The sequence below is a fragment of the Felis catus genome, chromosome D2 (genome assembly GCF_018350175.1).
Source record: "Felis catus isolate Fca126 chromosome D2, F.catus_Fca126_mat1.0, whole genome shotgun sequence".
Lineage (NCBI taxonomy): Eukaryota > Metazoa > Chordata > Mammalia > Carnivora > Felidae > Felis > Felis catus.
The window spans coordinates 46,932,773-46,945,353 of record NC_058378.1 but is presented as its reverse complement, the minus strand read 5'-3'; the positions used below and the strand labels follow the sequence as shown (position 1 = coordinate 46,945,353).

General features: G+C 44.6%; 1 protein-coding gene and 1 long non-coding RNA gene across 5 annotated transcripts; one reads left to right on the top strand and one right to left on the bottom strand.

The window, feature by feature from the left end:
- Positions 1–1,233: 1,233 nt before the first annotated feature.
- Positions 1,234–3,006, bottom strand: LOC102900438. The gene is made up of 3 exons (XR_441432.4): positions 2,867–3,006; positions 2,050–2,241; positions 1,234–1,549 (listed from the first exon to the last, which is right to left on the bottom strand). It is a non-coding gene; the product is annotated as an uncharacterized LOC102900438 (long non-coding RNA).
- An 81-nt stretch (positions 3,007–3,087) lies between these two features.
- On the top strand, positions 3,088–11,164 carry FAM170B (family with sequence similarity 170 member B). 4 transcript variants are annotated; one of them, XR_006587091.1, is made up of 4 exons: positions 3,088–3,219; positions 4,953–5,714; positions 9,863–9,937; positions 10,347–11,164. XR_006587091.1 is itself a non-coding variant. In XM_045040311.1 (3 exons), the coding sequence occupies exons 1-2, from the start codon at positions 3,108–3,110 to the stop codon at positions 5,687–5,689; spliced, it is 849 nt and encodes a 282-aa protein (XP_044896246.1). In that variant the 5' UTR covers positions 3,088–3,107; the 3' UTR covers positions 5,690–5,714; positions 10,347–11,163. The 4 variants fall into 4 exon arrangements, 3 of the variants coding, with proteins under 3 accessions (XP_044896246.1, XP_019669047.3, XP_003994224.1); XM_045040311.1 differs by lacking the exon at positions 9,863–9,937 and having other exon boundaries at positions 10,347–11,163; XM_019813488.3 differs by lacking the exon at positions 10,347–11,164 and having other exon boundaries at positions 9,863–10,317.
- Positions 11,165–12,581: the final 1,417 nt, after the last annotated feature.

The following is a 12,581-nucleotide window of genomic DNA, read 5'->3' as shown; positions in this document are numbered from 1 at the left end:
TTCAACCTCCCCCTATAAAGTAGGGTTAAAGATGCCTATGTGGCAGGATTGTTGAACATATATAGATTCTGGAGGAATAAAGGAACGAGGTCACGTGACTTTGGAAAATAGGGTTTTGATCAGAAAATGCAAGGCTAAACACGAACGCAAGGGTATAGGAACACTGTAATGTAGTTAGTAAGGTAGTTTCCCGGAGGGGTACAGATGGACAATTCTGAAACTGGTGTATGTGAATACTTTGAGCAAACAAACACAGGAAGGGATGATGGGTAGAAAGAGTCAAACTCCCCATGTTTTCCTTGGGGAACCACAGGGCCCCACCAAGACTGTGCACTACGGTGTAGACACTGGCCAATGAGCTGTTGAACTAGAACATATTTAAACACGACAGGTAAGATCAGTCTATTGAATTACTATGGCTGCATAACAAATTGCCCCCAAACCTAGTGAGAGCTGGATCTTTCACTACGCTCACAGTTTCTGAGGGTCAAGAATGCAGGCAGGGCAGATAGTTGAATTCGGAGGGGATAGCTAGTCTCTGCTCTGAGATGTTTGGGGCCCCAGCTGGAAGATTCAAAGACTAGAAGGCGGAATCATCCAAAGGCTCATTCACTCGTGTACGGGCTGGTCGGCTGGGGACCTTTGCCAGGGCTGTTGGTTGGAACACCTCCATGTGGCCTTTCTGTGTGGCCTGGGCTTCCTTACAACATGGTGGCTGAGTCCAAAGGAAAGTAGAAAGAGAGACACAGAGAGACACATGAACACACAGAATACTCCAGTATTCCATAGTTTGGTTGTGTAGCAATTTATGTAACTACCTCTTTCTTTTGATGGATCTTTGAAATGTTTCCCTTCCCCTCCACCCCCCCCCCCATTATAAATAATACTGCAGCATGCCTGGGTACCTCAGATGGTTGAGCGTCTGACTCTTGATTGAGGCTCAGGTCATGATCCCAGGGTCGTGGGATCAAGCCCCACTTTGGGCTCCAACCTGGGCATGAATCCTAGTTAAGAGTTTCCTTCTTAAGTAAGAGTCTCCCTCTTTCTCTCTCTCCCTCTCTCCTTCTGGCCCTCTCCCCCGCTCACACACAGGCTCACGCTCTCTCTCAAATAAAAAATAATAACAAATAAAAAAATAGTTCTGCAACCAACATTTCTCTGTGTGTTATTTTATGCACATAGTACAAAATGCGAATGTTTCCTGGGAAGGAGACGGATGAGTGAAAGGCTGAGTGAAAGAACAAGTCCATTTTTTATTGTAATGGACACTATCAAGTTTCCTTAGAGAAAGGCTCTGTGACCAAGAGAGTATAAAAGTACTCACTTCCTTACACCCTCACTAGCACCGGGTACTATCAGTCTTTTTCATTCTTGCTTGTCTTACGGGCAAAAGCAATACACTGCACATCATGTGTTTTTAATTTGTAGTTTCCTCATTATAGTTAGGTTGAGTTGGGCTGAACATCTCATATGTTTATCAGCCATCTGTAGTCCTTCTCCTGGGAACTGCCTGTTCATTTCCTTTACTGGACTATTCATTGCAGTTTCACTAAAAAGCAAAGAAATGCAAATTGAAACAGCGAGGTTTTGTTTTCTGTTTTGTTTTGGTTTTTTTAAGTGATGAAGTTAAAAAAAAAAGGTGACAAGGATTCCTGATGCTTGTGATGATTGATAGCACAGAAGTTCAGAAAACCACCCTATCATTAATTAGGGTGTTAACTTCTATTTTCTTTCTGTGCATTTTTAGTTAAAACACAATCCTAGCACCATGTGAAAATATTCCAAGTTGTTTTATATGAGATGAGACCAATGTTGATTTAAAAAAATGTGAATAAAAATTTTCAGCATCATTTATTGACCGAGTCTTCTTTTTCTAGCGGATTTTGTTAACTTTATCTGTTGAAAATTAAGATATATAATGTGATGTTTTTCTGGACTACTTTTATCTTCTATTGATCTACTTATTTTTTGTGTGTGCTGGTATCCCCCCCCCCTTTTTTTTATAAGGCAGGTCTCTGGATTTATTTGGTAAGAGAGAGCACAACTTACAGTTTTTCCTTTCTCCACCACGGAACATTGTCTCTTTGTAGGTGCAAGTGTGACCTTTCATCACTCCGTAAAGCTCTGTGGTGTTTTCCTTCATGCAGTGGCCTTTCACTCTGGAGAGGAGTATATTTTCCTAGGTGCTGGCTGTGTGGACAGTGTTGGGGTTACTTTTGGAATATCCGTCACCTTTTTGAGCTGTTTAGATTCGGGGATGCAGAGGAGTAGAGTTAGTGACACTGAGCAGAGGTGGGAGGGAAATGGAGAGAAGTGTTTTGGAGGAAGTGTGTTCCAACACTGAGACCTCCAGGAGCAGAGAGAGGCGGAAGGTAGGAAGGCATGCCAGAGTGACTCGGGGCCCGAACCCAAGAATCCTGAGATCATGACTTGAGCTGAAGTCGGATGGTTAGCTGACTGAGCCACCCAGGTGCCCCAGTAGGCCCATTTTGATGTTGGGCGATGGCAGTGCGTGTGCAAACGTGTGTAGTTAAGGGAACACGGTGTGAATTGTATGTATGCGCGTGTGAACAGAAACGTGTCATTAGGTATATGTGTGTGTGAATTTGGGTGTGTGTGTTAGTTTATATGTGCATGAATGTGTATGTGTCTGTGTTTGTGTCTGTTTATGTACATTTAAGTGTATGTGTGTCTGAGTATTATGTGCGTGCCTGCGTGAGGATATATGTATTTATATATGTATAAGTGTCTTCGCGGGTATGTTTCAGTATTTGTGTCTCTATGTGTGTGTAAGTGTTTCTATGTGTGTGCGTTTGTGTTTTATGTTTGCGATCCTGACAATAAACAAGACAGGAAAGGGTCCCACCGAGAAATGAGATCTTGGTGAGAAGCCTCTCCTCCCCTCTAGACTGGGTCTCAGTCCTTGCCATGGGTCACAGAACAGACCAGTGTCATCGATGAGGTCACAGAATAAAGCCAGGATCCTAGTAACCACAGGGAGCCCAGCAGCCACTTGGACTGGGGCCAGCGGAGGACTTCGGCACAGCCCAAGCCAACCCTCACTAAACAGCTGGAGCGCCGAGTCCCCTGGGCTCTGGTGTCCAGTCATGAAACGCCACTTCACAGACCACAGGGGAGAACAATCACCAACAGATGGGACCAGCCTTAGCTTGGCCAGCCCAGAGCCCACGGGGGAGAGTGTGGAAGTGTGCGGTTCAGGTAGGTAAAAAGAGAGAGGGTTGATTCCCTGGGAGGGAGGTCCTGGAGGGTGAGGGATGGGTACTGGGTCACCCTTCAGTGCTGTTTCAAAAGTGTATTGGCCATAAAAATGGACCAATGCCTGAGGCCATCGTGAGTACACGAGGTGATTTCAGGAGGTACAAGGATGAAAATGTAAAATGTGAATATATATTTTAATACACATCGGAGAAGCAGAATTGGCATGTCAGCCCTGTGATTTCAGAATAATATAAAAAAGTCCCTTATAGTAAATTGATTAAAGTTAATTCAGAACATCAATTTGAAGACCCCTATGAAGTGACCATGGGCAGCACCTAAGGGTAACACCAGCTCAACGGTTAGTTAAACTCTGTGCCTCAGTTTCCTAATCTGTCAAAGAGGAATTGTTACAAGGTAATTTCGTAGGGCTTTTTTAAAAATATTAATGGAGTTAAAACATGGCAAGCACTTATATGGTGATGGGATACAGTGAATGTTTAAGGAGAGGGCGAGATGTTCCCCAGGTAAGAACAAGATACATCACAAATGCTGAAGGTTCTAGAAGGGGGTGCTGGATGACCTGGCCAAAGCACTTTCCATGCTTTTTTAAATTAAGCCTTTTAAAAAATTTATTTTGGGAGAGAGTGAGCATGGGGGAGGGACAGAGAGAGAGGAAGAGAGAGAATCTCAAGCAGGCTCTGCACTGTCAGTGAGGAACCCGATGTGGGGCTCAAACTCATGAACCGTGAGATCATGATGTGAGCCCAAACCAAGAGCTGGATGCTCAACCGACTGAGCCACTCAGGGGATCTCGTCCCTCACATGCGTGGCTTTTTAAATTGGCTTTACTGAGCTGTTAATTTACACATGAAAGTGTCATCAGTGTGTACAATTTGAAGAATTTTTTGTTAATGTACACTTGCATAACCACCACCATGGTCATGACCTGGAACATTTTGATGATCCCCAAAGGTTTCCTTGTGACCCTCTGCAGTGAGTTCTGCCACCTTCAGCTCCTGGCAACCCCTGATCTGTTCCCCCTCCCTATAGTTTTACCTTTCCTAGAATGACATCTAGAATGTCATCTAAGTGGAATCCTACAGTATAGGGCCTTTTTACCCTGGCTGCTTTCATTTAGAGTAATGCATTAGAGATTCATCCATGTTTTAAAGGCATATTTTAAAAGTTCTTATTTATTTATTTTGAGAGGGACAGAGGTAACACAATGGGGGAGAGACAGAGAGAGAGAAGGCGAGAGAGAATCCCAAGCAGGCTCCGCACTGTCAGTACAGAGCCCGATGCAGGGCTTGAAACTCACAAAACCATGAGATCATGACCCAAGCTGAAACCAACAGTGGGCGCTCAACCCTGAGCCAGCCACCCAGGCACCTGGAGATTCATCCGTGTTTTACATATATCAGTAGATCATTCCTTTTTTTATCCATGAATAGGGTTGCACTGTATGGATGTACCCTAATCTGTGTATTCACCAGCTGATGGTCTTTTTGGGGTTTAGTCAAGGTTTTGGTGATTCCATTCATACATTATTTGATCCTCACCTCGTACCCCCAGGAGGTAAGCATCCTCATTCCCATTTTATGGGGAAACACAACACAGGAGCTGATGGTACCTGCCCAAGGACTCCTGAGCCTGCGCCCTTCCGGGACCCTGGAGGTGGGTTGTGGCACTGATCCCTGCGGGGACGCTGATGAAAATGTCCTTCCATTTCCCAGGGACCGTGGAGAGAGAGGAGACGCCTTCACGGTCGGGGCCGGCCATTCCCCACGAGGAGAACGTGTGCTTGGCCCACAGGGCTCCTGCGATGCTGAGCTGGAGCGGCTCCTCATCCTCCCGGTCCTCCTCCGAGTATCAGTCTTACTCCCAGTACCAGTCTTGCTACTCCTGCCTGTACGCCGACGAGGACACGGCCCAGCGAAGTGCGTGCGCCTTCTACACCCACGTGCAGACGGTGCAGGGCGTGGCCGTGGCCTGGGAGACCGAGTCGGGCTTTGAGCCGGTCAGCCGGAAGCCCCGCATTCACGAGGCCGAGTTCGTCAAGAGGCAGAGGAGGAAAGGCTCCTCCTTTGAGATGGCTTCCAACAGCGACCTGTGCTGGGAACTGGAAGCCAGCAAGAGCCACTGCTGCCCAGAGCAGGATGACGCGGAGCTGCTGGGGCCTCTGGAGTGCTGCCCGCAGGAGCTGCGGGACACCCCGGACTGGCTGGTCACCACGGACTACGGGCTGCGCTGCGTGGCCTGCTGTCGGGTCTTCCCCACGTTGGAGGCTCTGCTCAAGCACGCCCAGTATGGCATCCAAGAGGGCTTCAGCTGCCAGATCTTTTTTGAAGAGATGCTGGAGAGAAGGCGGGCTCGGGGCCAAGACCGGGAGCAGAAGCTGGAGGAGGAGGAACAGAGCCCTTCAGAGGGCAGTGAATGTTCGCGGCCCCAGGCCAGGGCGCTTCCCTCGTAGGGGCAGCACGAGCAGTGAGCCAGAGGTGATATGCCCAGCCCTGCCCTCACCTCTGGCACCTCGGTGGCTCCTTCCCCAGCCAGCAGGACCAGAACTACCCACGCAGGGGAGAGAAGGGGGGGGGGGGAGAAAGCAAGTGGGAGCCAGAGCTGGCAGGGCTGTGACAAGGGGGAGAACCCTTCCAAAGGGCACAGCGTTTCAACCAGAGTCCATTTCGAACCTGAATCCAAAGAGGGAGGGCTTCAAGTGTTTCTGACGATGGGCACAAGATCTGAAGCCCGCAAGCGTGTGGCCACAGAGATTTTTAATTTTTGCTGGTGGATCGAGCAGGTCATGACCCACAGGAGAGCCGACTGCAAATGAAGCTTCTGCCCTATATTTTTCATTGTTAGGAACCTGCTATATGCCCTAATTCTATGTCTTATTTTAGTGGGATTAAACTTAAGTAACTCAAAACTTAAGGCAATAGCTAAAGGGGTGAGCCATGCTATGAGGTTGGGGCCATAGGAAATTGTCATTTCTGTAGGTTACACACCAGCACAGACACCTGGAGACAGGCAGATTCCCAGAGGTAGAGATGGGGTCTGGATAAGTCCTGCTACCTATGAGCTCATAGGTCAACACTATGTTTTAAAATGTATCTACAATATTCATCTGCACCCTCCTATCCCCAGCTCCGGGGGCTGCACTGATTCAAGAAAATACATGGATGGCTCCCTGTGTGTAATGCACGCTGATGAAACATGTAGCCCAACCTTCCAGCGAGAGGCAGGACAGGCAGTCGCAAGACAAGGGAATGAATCACATAAAGGAGGTTTGGGGAGCTCAGTGGAGGGGCCCCAAACTCAGGCTGGTTGATGAGGAAGCAAAACTTTCCGAAAGAGGTGATGTTCACAAAGGCTTAGAGGACAGGTAGAATTAGTAAGACCAGGGCTTCTCACTCCTGGCGCTGTTGACATTTTAGACTGAATAATTGTCTTCATGTGTCTACTGTAGGAGGTTCGGCAGCATCCCTGGTCTCTCCCCACCAGATGCCAGTAGCATCTCCTCCCCTGCAACTGTGACAATTGAAAATGTCCTAGACATTAACAAACATTCCCTGGAGGCAAAAATCGCTGCTTGGTTGACAATCACTGAGCTAGACAAGAATGAGGATCTTCAGGGAAGGAATGGCACAATATGTTTGGGCAATTGCCAGCCACTTGGCCTGGCTGGAATGCTGGAGACATTTCTCCTCTCCAATGCTCCGTAAAAATTTAGCACCTGCTATGTGCCAGGCACTGTACTGGGCACAGGGAACAAACAGTGAATAGGCATGGATGGTTCCCTGTGTAGCTTGCAGAAAGCTGGCAAAAATAGACTGTATGTATACATATTTAGAAATAATTACAGAAGCACTCATTTCATGACCTTCAAGGCCCTCCATGGCCCGGGCTTTGCTAACTTCTCCATCTCACCATTTCTTAGCATTTGCTGCTTCCCTTGCTATGCTCCATTTCCATTAGCCCTCCTTCTTTCCTTAAAAGCTCCAGGCTTTCATACCTCAGGGCCTTTTCACTTGCTCTCTCCTCTAAGTGGAGTGCAAACCCTTCTCTGTCATTCTTCTGGCTGACTGCTGACCCTTTGTTCATCCTTGAGGCTTCAGCCTTGTCACTTTTTCAAAGGGGACTTCTCCAATCATACCACCTGGTGCGTGCCTCATTCTAAGTGCAGATGATTTTAAAAAAAGAAGTGGCATGATCAGACTTATGTATGTGAAATATGGATTGGTGCAGTAGCAAAAGAAGAAAGGATCAAGTAGCCAGATCACTTAAGAGGCAGTTGCAGAAACCCAGATATAAGGGATAATGTGGTCTGGACAAGGCTTGTCACAAGCCAAGAGGAAGTGAATGGATGCATTCAAGATGTATTTGGGGAATAGATCCAAAGCACTTGGGGATGGGTGGATGTGGGGGTGGGGAAAATGGGCTTGTCAGGGTAGACTCCCAGGATCACAGCAGGAGCAAATGGTAGATGGTTGTTCAGTAAGTGATATGAAGAACTTTGGAGAAAGATCGGCTGTATGTGTGTGCTTGCATGTGTGAGAATGTGCATGTGTGCATGTGAGAATGTGCATGTGTACATGTGTATACATGTACAAGTGTCTGCGTGTGGATGTACATGCCTAAGTGCTGGGGCTGGTGGCTGTAGAAGTCAATTAGGACAAAATCAAATCTAAATACTAATGACACATCCAAGCAGAAATGTTGAGTAGGAAGTGATTTATGATTTAGAATTCTGAAGACAAGTCTGGATCAGAAACAAATTAGGAAAGTAACAGCACATGGATGGTACCATATTTAAAACAACAACAGTGGATGGATGAGGTTAAGTAGGGAATTGGGGTAGAGTTACGTTGCAAGTGTGGTATGTGAAGGAAGGAGCAATCAGATGTGGGATACATGTCTTAGTTTTCCTCAAAGTCAACAAAACACTAAGATTGTTTCTGGGAATGGTGAGCAGTGTTAAATGTGGGGGAGAGTGGGAGTGAGTTGAGGATGAGACATTTTTCATTTCATCTGGCACATGGAGGTTGCTGATGGCTCTGATGAGAGCAGTCTCGGACCAAGTGGGGCAGAGGCCAGATGGGCATGGGCCAGTAGTGGACATGAGGCCAACCACTGGGGATGAGTATTAGACAACTCTACTGGCAAAATTTTTTTTTAAAGGGAAAGCAACTCTGGCTGTAGCTGGACAAAAGGAAAGACGAAGAGGGGAGAGAGCAAGTTTATATGCTAATGAGAATGATTCAGTAGAGAGGAGGAGACAGAATGTAAGAAAAGTAGGGAAATCCTAGAACAGTGGAGCAGGTGAGAGAGGGCTGCATCCTGAACAGATATGCAGAAGTGGGCCCTTGACAAGAACATCTTTGTGTTCGTCGTTGTACCCAGGTAGGCAGTTAGGTCAAGTAGGGCTTAGGAGAGAGAATTATAAAACTTGAAGCCCACCCCACCTCCCACTGAAAACTTCAGGGAGCTCTTGAGGAATTGTCAGCAAGTCAGGTTTGCATTTACGAAAGATTACTGGTGAACAGGATCAAGAGTGGATGAAAGAGAACATTGCTGGCAACAAGGACTGCAGTTAAACCACTGAAGGCAGGATGAGTTCAAGAGATGTTTGAGAGATGGAAATGATTTGGGCTAGTGTTTGATGAGGGTGGTGAGAGGAAGGCGTCCAGAATGACTTCCAGGTTTATTTTTAACTGGGTGGCTGGTGAGTAAAGGTGCCATTTCCAGATAGTAGAATACCAAAGGAGAAGATTTGCTGGGATACCAATGAGTCCAGTCTCGAATAAGCTCAGCTTGTGATAGAAACATTCAGAAGGGAGTTTGAAGGATCTAAAGCTTACAACGGATGGCAATGGATTTCACCAAATCACTACCTAAATTAAATCTACAAGCGTATGGTTAGCTAAGGCCATGGCGGTTTATGTGGGCCTTAAGTGAGATGCATTCTCTCTGCTAGCCGCAGTGCAACAGGAAGTCATGAGATCATCTTAGAACGGACATCGACCATGGGGATGGTGTCTTATCACCACTTTCAAGATGTGGCAGAGTCAAGGACTTCCTAAATTCACTGTGAAACACACTGGAGGATCTTCAGAAAGGAAAAGGGGATGGGACAATGGCCCAATTTTGTCAAGCTCTTCTTGGAAGGGCTATCTGGTGTTTGAGGGAGGCTCAGTAGGCAGGTAGAATCAAAGGACAGTCTAAGAGAAGGAGAGGCAGCTGAACCAGAAATAGTAGAGCACTAGTGAGGAGAACATTTCTATTTAGAAATCAGGGAAATAAAATAAGCATAGCATGTAAGCTCTGGAATTTCAACCTTTAAAAGACATGTATAGCCTTAGTATTCTAAGGGCCAAGAATTGCTCTAAATGCCTTCTGGATATTAAGTCATGTAACACTCTCGGCAATCCACTGTGGTGGGTCCTGTGATTAGCTTGATAGGTGAGTAGGCTAAGACCTTACCAAGGTTGTACAAGCTGGCATACAGCAGAGTCAGGCTTCACACCCAGGCAGCGTGTGCTCTATGCTCTAATCTTCACATGGAGAAGAAAATTTTAATGTAAAGCCAGATGCAAGGTATTTAGAAAAGCAAACATGTCAACTCCACAGGTTCTATTTTCTTTAGATTAAGTAGCAGCAGCTGGAGATCCCGGGAAAATGATGGGCGTTCAGAATAAATGAAAGATGACAGGAACCTTGGGTAAGCAAACTTTTAATGTAGAGGATAACTTAAGCTGACATGGATGGGGGAAGGAAGGGATAAAATTGTTCTTAAGTAGTGACTTGTTCTTAAAATACAGCTTAAACTCAGCTGAGTTAAGTATTCATTTGCGGTTTAAACTCATCACTTTGCAGAAGCCTGGGACTGCCACCAAATAAGGTAAGTATCAGAGTGAGTAAGGAGAACCCCTCCAGGGGGCTTGAACCACTTAGATCTTGAACCACTTTAGACCTTTTGTTTTCCCAAACCATAGAAAAAGATGCGATTCATTTTATGACACTTATAGAAACCTGAAAACAGTGCCTGACAAAAATGGCACTAAAAAAGTAAATATATCAATGTCACTTATAAACACAAAATAATACCTAATTAAATTTTTTTCAACTAGGGTGCCAAGATAATTCAATGGGGAAAGAATAACCTTGTCAGCAAATAGTGCTGGGACAACTGGGTATCGATATGCAAAAGAGTGAAGTTGGATCCCTACCTCACACCGTATGTAAACATTAAAATGAAAAAGACCTACTGCAGCAGTTAAAACTATAAAACTCTTAAAGGAAGACAGAGATGTAAATCTCCATGATGTTGGATCAGGCAATGGTCTCTTAGATATGACACTGAGAGCACAAGGAAACAGAAAAATAGAAGTTGGATTTCACCAAAATTAAAAACTTTTGTGTTCAAAGGACATTATCAAGAAAATGAGAAACAACCCACAGAATGGGAGAGAATACTTGCACATCCCACATGACCTCTTATAATAAAATACAAGCATTCCAATTAAAAGATGAGCAGAAGACTTAAAAGATATTTCCTCAAAACAGATATACACATGACCAATAAGCACACGAAAAGATGCTCAACATCATTTGGTTGTAGGAATGTACAATGGTGCAGCCACTTTAGAAAACATCCTGGCAGTTCCTCAAAAGGTCAAAAATGGAGTTACTATATGATCCAGCAATTCTGATAATTGAAAACAGGCCCACACAAAAGCTTGCACTTCAATATTCATAGCAACATTATTTCTAATACAAAAAAGTAAAAACAACCTACATGACCATCAAATGATGCATGGAGAAACAAAACATCGTATATCCATACAATGGCATATTTTACAGTCATAGAAAGGAAAAAAAATAAAAAGATGAAGGTCCCATGCTACAACACGGATGAACCTTGAAAACAGTATGCTAAGGAAAATAAGTCAGACACAAAGGCTATATTAATGCATGATTCTATTTAAATTTTTTAAATGTTTATTATTGAGAAAGAGAGAGAGACAGAACATGAGCAGGGGAGGGGCAGAGAGAGGGGGAGACACAGAATCCGAAGCAGGCTCCAGGCTCCGAGCTGTCAGCACAGAGCCCGATGCGGGGGTCGAACTCACAAACTGCGAGATCATGACCTAAGCCAAAGTCGGTCGCTCAACCAACTGAGCCACCCAGGCGCCCCAATGCATGATTCTATTTACATGAAACATCCAAACAGGCAAATTATTATAGAGACAGAAAATAGATTAGTGGTTGCCAGGGATTTAGGGGAAGAAGAGGAATGGGAAGTGCTTGCTAATGGATATGAAGTTTCTTCTTTGGCTGACAGAAGCATTCTGGAATTAGATGGCACTGATGGTTACACAACTTGGTGAATTACTGTAAACCACTTAGTCATATGCTTTAAAAAGCCACGTTTTATGGTATGTGAATTATATCTCCATCTAAAAAGCCATGTAATACAACAATTATTCCTATATTATTAAGGATAGAAATTTTCTTCAGATGATATAAAGTATCTCAAGCCAGGTAGCAAAATAATCTGCAGGTCTTTCCACTGATACCAGGTAAAATATGTCTATTACAGTTTTTACTTAATATTGTTCTGGAAGTTACAGCAAATTCAATAAAACACAAAACAAGTGTTATAAATAATAGAAAAAATCTCTCCGTTTTCAAAATGACAATGTACTTACCTTGAAAGCTCGAATGAATTAACTCAAAATTATTGAAAAGAAGAGGTAAACAAAGGGTTGAGGTAAAAGATGGATGTCAAAAGCTTTCTTGTGAATTAGATGTGACTAATTAGGAAGTAACACGGACAATACTCCATTCACTAGAGAAACAGACATTTGTGGAAACATTGTTAAGTGGGATGAAATGTCAGAGTGATTATCTCTTGTTGATAAGTGTTGGTAAATTTTGTTTTCTCTGTAATGGGCACCATTTTTAAAGTTTTCTAAGGGAGGAAGTATGGCTTTTGCAATAAAAAGACAAACATTTAATCACACCTCACCTCAGGTTAGAAGTGACATTTGGGGCCTTCCAGGTCCACATTTGTGGTCTACGTGCTTGGAGAACCCCAGCTTCTAACATTGTACTTCTTGGTCCTTGTGAATCAAATTAGCTCTGATATTAAGAGTACTTTGTAATGGATGAGGATCCAGCCAACTCAAGAGAGTCGTTACAAAGCCCTTTTTGTGGTGTGCCCTCATTTCTTACGAAAGTTGATGAAAGCTGAAAGTAAGAGAGAGAACTGAGAGAGAGAACTGAGGTTGGAGCTCAGTTGAGAGAAAGAGCAAAAATGGTGAAGCTGGGAAAGAAAACAAGATCATGCAAACAAGGCCCTG